This window comes from Anneissia japonica, unplaced genomic scaffold, assembly GCF_011630105.1.
Source record: "Anneissia japonica isolate Jap-2015-1 unplaced genomic scaffold, ASM1163010v1 scaffold652_len952628_cov199, whole genome shotgun sequence".
NCBI lineage: Eukaryota > Metazoa > Echinodermata > Crinoidea > Comatulida > Comatulidae > Anneissia > Anneissia japonica.
The window spans coordinates 943,064-952,677 of NW_022757608.1; the positions used below are offsets into that span (position 1 = coordinate 943,064).

Here is a 9,614-nt window from a genome sequence, read left to right on the forward strand (position 1 = left end):
TGACGCAGATCGATGGGGTCAGTATCTGTCTCTTATACACATCTAGATGTGTATAAGAGACAGTCTCAGTAGAGATACAAAAATGATAAGCAACAGCTAAAAAGTAAACGTAAGTAAACAGCCAGAAATAGAACCAGAGCTTTCGGACAACACTAGTCCTTCCTCAGTGGCGAGTGATATATATATATATATATATATATATCACCATTGGTGCATATCATAAACCTCGGTCAGCTGCCTTTCACCATTGATGAGGTAGTTGATATTCAATTTTTTGTCCAACAAGATAGGATCTTTTTACCCTTGTTTGGTAGTTCGTAAGTTTCATTCAAAATCAGAACTAATCCTACTCATGTACATTGGCTGCCCAATGAGAATGATTTCCTAGGACGTGCACTGACCTCTTCGCAAATTGAATGAAAATAAATGAATGAAAATAAATGAATAAATTGTGGTTGATCGAAGTTTATTGTAGTTAAGTATGACTAACCTCCTGGTAGACGTTTTTAAAATAAATTGGAATATATTGTACACACTTTTATGAATTACTTCAATGTTGAATTACCTTTTCAGTTTTGATATAGTCAATTAGCTTGCAGGGGCACCTTATTCTGTACAAAAGAAAATTATGCCCCAAACAGATACAAATAGAAAAGCGGCTTGTAGAAGTAAAAGGTGACATGAATAACTAATTAGTCCAGTGCTGCTGATTTTTTTGATTTTTTTTTTTTGCCTTCGCCTCACCCTTAAACCACTTTATTCCCCCGTTTTTATTTGCTGCCAGCTTTGAGAATTTTTACTTGACATAAGAACTGTGGTGCTGTTTTTCACATCCCTTTGATTTTGATTGTTGTGTTATGGTAGCCTCATTGTCAGTCAAAAGTTATTTTCTGTGCTTGAGAATACTTCAAGCTTCAGAGGAGCTAATGAGTCTTTCACAAGAACAGAATCGCATATCGTAGACTTTATTGGAATTGGGCCAGTTGCGTGAGTATGGGTGATGATGGACCTGGGCCAGTTGCGTGAGTATGGGTGATGATGGACCCATCAGGGATACCTCAATTAGATGGTCTGGAAAGCTCAATGCAATTATCGAGATGTGGACGGTGTTTCAAAGGCCTAATTGAAAAATCATTAACATACTTCTCAGACATTCATTGACATCTGGAAAACAAATTTTTGTCAGGAGACCTCCTCCAAATGTATCTACCACAACTACTTTATTCTGTTTGTCTAGGTTCCCTGTACCTCGACTAAAGAACTTTTCTGGTTCCCAGGCCATGTGAGTTCACTTCAATTGACGAATTGGTGACTCCAGCTATTACTGGTCATGTGACATATAGTGGGTACTAAATGTAAACATTGATATCGTAAACCACAGTGCGCTTATTAAACACAGTATAATGAGGGAGTTACGATGTTTTTTAGACGACGACCCAAAGTTAAGTAAGGCAGTAGGTTTTTTTTTTTAAAATAGTGATTTATAATTACTCTCCGTGCATTTTATTTAGGCTCTGGAATGCTGCTAGTGTATGGTAGGCTACAAAAAGGTAGGCATAGGCCTAGGCTGCACTTTGAGTGTTAAGCCTTTTGAACAGGGCCTGGAGCAGGGGAGGTAGTTGTTATGCCTCGTCTATATATCTCTGTAGTCGAGTACAGTAGGTAATAAAGTAGAAAACTATGGAACGCCTTTGGTGGCTCTTTTCCGTTCGGCGCATTTGCTATTCGGCCCTTTTAACATTACGTTCGGTGCTTTTACATTACGTTCGGTGCTTTTTACATTACGTTCGGTGCTTTTTACATTACATTCGGTGCTTATTACATTACGTTCGGTGCTTATTACATTACGTTCGGTGCTTTTACATTACGTTCGGTGCTTTTAAATTACGTTAGGTGCTTTTACATTACGTTCGGTGCTTTTATTAACATTACATTCGGTGCTTTGAAGCATTACGTTCGGTGCTTTTATCATTACGTTGGGTGCTTTTGCCACACTTACGGATCTTTTATCATTTGGTGCTTTTTAGTTTTACCTTTCGGCCCTTTCATCATTACGTACAGTTCTTTTATCATTCGGTGCTTTCATGACCTTTGTCTTCGGGTCAAGTGGAAAAAATCAACGGCTGTGGGAATGAGCCTAGTGGAACTTGCGTGCTCCTTATCTCTTTCTTCTCTTTCATTTTTTTCTTTTCTTCTTTCAACTTCTTAGTTTCATTACTGATACACTATATTATATTCATGTTTTGAAACACAGGTGGGCACGCATTCTTCATATAATATATATATATATATATATATATATATGTATATATACATATATATATATTGCAAGGCACACGCACACGCATATATATATATATATATATATATTATATTTATATATATGTACATTTATAAATATATATTATATTTATATATATGTACATGTATAAATAATAATAATAATAATAATAAATAATACTAATGCTGTAAAGGCAAATATACAACATGGTAGGCCCTAAATAACAATTTAAATGGTATCAGATGCCCGCAAGACGGAAACAAATTGGTCGTAGATCGGGAGTTCTAAATGTGGAATGTGGATTTTCTCCCCAAGAGATGGGTGTTCTCCCTGTACCCTCCCACTGCACTGGCTCCACCCCTGCTTCACGAATTGCCTTTTTCCAACTTGGGACCCCTGCAAATGTGTATCTTTGTTGTAATATAAATGCTAAGTTTTTATTATTTATTTGAGGTATATTTATTAAAAATTCAACATCAAAAACATACATAGCAGTAACAAAGGCTGAATTGCGTATGAATTAAAGAAGTAAGAATAAAATATATATTATATAATATTAAAAAGGTAGACAAAATAAAAAGACAAAAAAATAAATACCAATATCAAAATACGAGATAACCACGGAAGGAGCATTTGTAAAACGACCGGACAGTAAAGGGAGGGGAAAATAAATCAATCAACTGTAGGGGAAAAATTTTTGAGTTTAACTTTTATTTATTATGCAAGCCAAAAATGGGATCAGACTTGTTTGGAATCGTTTGGTTACCGGTAATTAATTAATTAATTAATTATGTTTCTTTTATTTAAATAAGCCTGCTTCTTCATATCCGGAATAAAGAAGATTCCCCCCTCCCCTAGCTATTTTTGTTTTCAATACTAGGTCTATAGAGATATGCAGATTTGGTCTATTGCGCTCCTATCGCACTTATCATTTTTCCATACACAGAAAAATCTCTAAAGTTTAAAGAAATCTATAGTCATTAACAGACCCTTAGCAGTGGCATATCCAGGATTTAAAGAAAGGGGTTACTGAAAGAGAATGCCACTTAGTTCAGACCACATGAAAATGGACGCCTGGAAATAGAAGTTAAATTACCTTTTTAAAATGTTCTGATTTGACAAATTGAGTCAAAACATACAACGATTTAAAGTATTACTCAGGTGTTAGGCAATTTCTTCAGGATTCTGATAAGTGTATCCCAACCCTCTAAATCTGCCCCTGTGAATGGTGATTGAACTGCACTACATGACTGCACTGCATAACGATTGCACCACTAGTCAGAACCGCATTCCATACATGCACTATTCAGGAAAAAAACAAGGATTGTCTCCCTGTCCAGTGTACTGTATTTCCCAATTCACCACAAGAGACCTTTTACTGGAAATAAATCCTTTGACTTGTTTGGGTTATCCGCGGTGTATTTAACATTGTAGAAATCTAATCCAATCTTTTTAAATTCACTATAAAGTAATTTAAAACAATAATGTTTGATTATTGTACTTCTGGGCTTGCGTTCATCACACATATTTTCAGCAGAACATGTTTAAAGATTTAGATTGTTTTTATGTTGGTAGTTCAGCAGTTAAAATTAGATAACAAGTATTTCCTATGTAGAGGTGTAATGAATGTCAATATAATGTTGAATTTAGAATAGAATTACAGTGATGTTTTATAAACAACCTTATAGTAAAAATGTGTCCATGATCTATACTACAGATGTTTAATGCATCCAATAAAGCAATCACAACTATAGCTCTTTAAAATGTTGTAGCCCTAATAAAGTCCATAAATTTAAGTTTAAGTTTTTATTTACTACATGATTGAGCTATTAATAAAACTAAACACACATTGAGAGCAGAGGCGTTTTTAATATATTTACAGATAGTCGAGTCGAGTGGCCGAGCGGTAAGGCAGGGGTGCTGCTAGCTACAGCCTTAACACTGGTGCTGGTTCCAGCTGCTCATTTAGATAAGGCCCAGCATCCACAATAACTTGGTTTATTTATCATTGGCTTATTTTTGAACATATACCTATTATATTTGAATTCAAACTGTGTGTAAGTGTCTCTCCACGCTTTCAACGCCACTGACTGTTCACAAAGCCATGTGACTAGAGGTCAGCATTAACTACAAGAAAATGTTGAAAGAACAGATATTTACTCCCAAGTGTCCCGCAAGTCGCTACAGCCTTCTGCACTCCCACAACTAAACAACAATCTCCTGCAAATTCATTAAAATACCCCTTATCATTTTTCTAAAGGAAGTCAGTGTCAATATTGGTACCATTATTAGTAGTAAAACACAATTAGGTGTGCTAAGAAAGCTCATTTATCTCCTGCAAAAAACTTCTTCCAACTTAGGACCCTGTGTTGATTAATGCATTGGAATGCTTACGCCTATTATTAACCACTAATGTTATATTGGAAAATGATGTTAGAACTAGATGCAATACTGTACTGAGCATTGGTAAGAGTTGTCAGATTAAGAGGCCACTAAACTACAGTCAGGACACGCCCCTTTTCCCAGTTTTTAATTATACAAAAATCTGGATCTGTTCCAATTTTCTGTGACAAATACACCTTCAGTGCCTTTAGAACATATTTTTTCTCTCCAGAGCCTGGCTTTAAAACAACTGAAAATGATGTTAAAATAATACTCAAACACTTATATGACGCCAATTCCAAGAATGATCAAAGGTGCGAGCGTTATTACCCCTGGTCTCTGGATAACGTACAATGGCAAACCAGCACTAAGTGCAACTTCCTCTGCTCCCTGGGGAGCATCCCTAGTCGTTCGCTACTACTTTAGCGCACAAAACTATGAACATTCAATGCCACAACATCCTACCAGGTACCCATTTATACTCCTGGGTAGAGAGAGGCAAACATAGATAAAGTGCCTTGCCCAAGGACACAAGCAACTTGCACAGCGAGAGTTTCAAACCCCTGACCTCAAGGTTGGGAGTCCAAGCCACAATCGATGCGCCAACCACTTCTAAAAGAGCATAGAACTACTTGTGTAAGTTGAATAATGCATTTGGGTGCTTATTCATCATCATCATCATATTTAAAAATACAGTGTAAGCCATTAACGTTACAATGTAACTGTAAAAAAGCATTGATAAATATGGTTATAAGCCTAGATATAATGAAGCATGTAACTGGAACATGGAAGTATAGACCAATTAATATGGTCCATGGTTAAAAACACTAGTTGGATTGGTGCTTAGACTCATTTATTGAGACATTGTATAAGTCTAAATTTGGATTGGATTGATAATTATAAGTAAACATAAATTTACAAAGAGTATTAACACCACATTAAAATTTATCAAATATGAACTTGCACAAGATCCTTATACTTAGACCTATATTTAAATTAAGCGTAACCACAACCACTCATTAATGAGAAGAGATTGCAATGATAAATAAAGTACTATATGCTTCAGCCTTGGTTTAGTCTCTCGTCATTTACGCAAATATGATGGAACCGTCTCTGAAGACTCCTTCAAAATTTTCCATTTTTACCTGCAATTGGAACATTAAAAAATTGATACATCACTCATAGATATCATTTGCTAATTTCTTCATTGATCACAAATCACAGATTGTTTTAAAGGGAGAGGGAGAGAGAAATTGAACTCACCATGATTGATTTTCTGATAAGTGCTTTCCTTGTGCCATCTTTGTTTGTCTGTGCAACTGTTGTCATGCTCCTTGATGAAAAAACAGTGGTTATTTCCCAATCATTGCTTTCACCAAACAGTTGTCTCTGAATTTCTTTGTTTTCCAAAGCCCTCAAGAACTGCTCATAACACTCTTCCCCTTCCCGACCACTAGTGGCAGTTGACACAAAGGTATGTGAACCTTCATTTAAATACCTCCATTTGATATTCTCGAGACCAGGCTCATTCAAAAACCGTGGAAAATGATTTGTGTAATATGATGGTGACAACCTCCAACCACCTCCAGGCCACCTAGGTCCAGCTACACCATAGACATTTAAGACGCACATGTATTCTGTACTCTGCAACGTGGCACATTCATTCTGCAAATCTTCGATTGCAACGTTGAACTGTTAGAATATTAATTCTGTTTTTATATAGTGCATAAATATAAAAATATCACATACAGTAATACAATAATTCAAGATTCATTTGAGTTGTTTATAAAACTAAATATTGATGCAAAGTATATACTGTATACATTTTGAATGTTAAGCCTAAAGAAGAGGAGTCTGCGAGTGTGAAAAAGAGCTCCCCAAAACCGGTTCTATAATGTTTACAATTTATGTATGTATAAATGACCATAAGATGATTTAGAGTATTCTTCACATGTTAGCTTTCTTAAACAAAGTATCTCTTCGAAGATCTCGTCTTGTCGTTTAAGATGCTAAGAAGAAGGTGTGTTTTAGAAACCTTAAACAATTTGGCTGTTAAACAATTGTAGTTAAATGATTATTTTTGTCTTGTTCTCTCTAAACTTTATTAACTTTATTTGGCTATTAGCAAAAAAATGAATTAAATAGGTCTATCAGATTAAAATGTCTTATAAGCATATTTATAATAAATACATAATGTTTAACTAAGATACTAATAAGTTGACCTAAAGCTCCAGAAATTTGCTAACAGGGTGTCTGAATCAAGGGGTTGGCTATCGCCACGGTCAGGGCCCCTGGCATAAATATACCTGGTAGGTTTTGCAGGGAGATTTTTTTAAGTTGGGGGTGAGGGTACGATGCTTAATCCTTCATTTAATTTTATTTATAATTATTAACTGAGAGCCATGCCTTCAAGTATGCTTTTCCACAGTTTATTTTGCCTTTTAATTTATATATTAATGCAGCTCCTCCCTGACGCATCCCATCATTTTTCAAAAGCAGTGTATGCTGTAATTAAGTACGGCAGTGACGGCTAGATTCAGCAAACTGGGTTTTGGCAAACTGGGTTGTTATGATTTCAAACTAGGTTCGGCAAAGTGGCCATGGACTTCGCAAGTTGGGTTTCGAGAAACTGGTCGTATACCGAGTCTATACCCAGCTCAGCCCAAACCGATGGGACTGAGGCGAGCAAATTTAAACAAATGACACCTGGAATAGCAGCTTGCAATCTGTAAAGCCACTATCCCTCCCTTCAAGGGCAGACAAAGATGGGTTGGGCTTGGCACTGAGCACTGTAAATGGGTTATTGGTGTGGGGGGGGGGGGAGATATCCAATTTCATATAGGCCTATATGTGATATAATTATAGAGTACTACAGTGACGAAGATAAATGATTATCCAAATGGTATGATTGGTGTTGCAGTATGTGGTCACTTTTTAGCTTTGGTATGCTAAATGCTTTTTAATTTTGATTGTAACTAATCAGGCCCCAGGGGTGGCGCCAGCGGAGGGCCGGGGCCAGGCCCCCCCCCCAATCAAGGAGAGCTGGCCTCCCCGTCGGAGAGAAAAAGCACAATTCGTCGGGGAGAAAAAAATTAAAAAAATTTTCGGCCCCAGGACCACTTCCAGAAACTTTTAATTGAAGCTCGACCACACCCACTTTGCTTTCGTCGGGGAAATCTGACATCTCGTCCGGAAAACCGCCCCCCCCCCAAGTCGTATGTTTTTTGTGGTGATGAAAGGTTGGCCTACTTTAAGCCCGCACCCCCAAAAAATGTATATATTATTATTTTATATTTATATACCGTTACACATTTTCAAAATTAATCTTAATTATTAAAATTAAAATTAAGTATTGTCAAAGTTGAAATGCATGTAGTGCATGTTCTAAAGACCATGTGACTGTGATGCAAGCGACAGTGTTAATAAATTCACATAATTTAGAGGTATCGTTATATATTTATTTAAAAAAGTAATATTAAGAAAAAGTGGTCGTCTATAGCCAGTACGGCCCTGTTTTATTAAGAATATATAAACAATGTTTATCGATTTGCCTATACTATGGACATGGGAAGTGGTAGGAGAGAGAAATTAAAGACGCTCTTGAAATTATATGATTTTACTGTTACCTTATGAACTTGAGACATCACTGATGGAAGTGACCGTTTATCAATGACATCATCAAATGCTGCAACATCGCAATCAGCAGTAAAAGCTGTTATCACAGTGGAAGATTCATCTCCGTGGTCTATCAGACTGTCCATTAGCGTAGTTACACTCTACAATGAGAATTTTTTTTTTAACCATATGTAATAATATTGCAGGAATGAAATCATATTCAACTAGAGGGCACTCGGAGAGTGCATACCTTCGCCCACATCATAATTCTCAGCATAAATTTTTCCCGCACATTGTCCCCCCCCCCAAAATAAGCAACCAAAAAAAAAAAAAAAAAAAAAAAAAAACAAGGAGACTCCTTGGGATTTGGACCCGGTACCTGGCCCCCCCCCAACTTTTGAGGCTGTTCCCAGCACCAGTGACAAACATTTTACGAACGCTGCAGTGTCATTATTATTATTATTATTAGGCATATTATTATTGTTGTTGTTACTATTTGGTGCTTATACACCTTCTTTATTTGCGTCTTATAAATTGACCTATTATTATCATTATGAAATATAGATATTTTTTTTTCATTTTCTAACGAGCATTAAGTTCCCTTTTTGAGATGAGCTACCAAATGTTGATTGACGTCTGTATACATGCGTCTGTAAAGTTTCTTTGAAACCCACCTCAAGCATGAAGAAAAAATCGCCTGCCTTCGTGAATTCTGTATTTAGGCATATGGGGCAGGGCCGGCGGAACGTTTTTCAAAGTGGGGGGCCCCACTTATAAGCAGGCGCGTAACAGGGGTCTTGGGTCTGGGGGGGGCAAAGGTAATAATTTTCCCGGTTAGTAATTTATGACTTGGTGTGATACCCCCCCCCCCATATAGAAATACGGCGTGGCTTATTTTAATATTAATATAGGGCACACGCGTGTGTTTGGAACTAAATATAAGCATTTTCATCGTGGTTTTATTTATTACAATTCATAGGCTTATTCTTTCACCATCATTGCACATTGAGGCCCTTCTTTTAGGTAAAACGATCTATCTTAAATTTTCTTTCTCAAGTTTTGAGACTATTATGTTTTTAAATAACTTAGAAGGCAAAGGAGGGCAAGCACAAGCTTCAACCGCAACAAACGCGAAAATTTTTTTTGTGCTTTTAATTCTAGTTTCGTCGGAATTGATCAAAACTCCCTAATTGTGCAATTTTTAGAGGAAATTGGCCTACCTCAACAAGAAATGCTCTTATGTTATGTATTGCCACACTCGTTTTTTTTAAAACTGAATATAAGTATTTTCCTTATGGATTTATTTATTACAAACATATTCTTATCATAAACATCA

General features: G+C 36.4%; 1 protein-coding gene across 1 annotated transcript in view; it reads right to left on the reverse strand.

The window, feature by feature from the left end:
• Positions 1-3,988: 3,988 nt before the first annotated feature.
• The window catches only part of LOC117124839, a 12,062-nt gene continuing 6,436 nt past the window's right edge, over positions 3,989-9,614 (reverse strand). The window contains exons 3-5 of the mRNA XM_033271176.1: positions 8,290-8,439; positions 5,927-6,355; positions 3,989-5,808 (exon numbers count right to left, since the gene is read on the reverse strand). Coding sequence (XP_033127067.1) covers positions 5,752-5,808; positions 5,927-6,355; positions 8,290-8,439 — 636 coding nt within the window. The 3' untranslated portion in view covers positions 3,989-5,751. The remainder of the gene's footprint in view (positions 5,809-5,926; positions 6,356-8,289; positions 8,440-9,614) is intronic.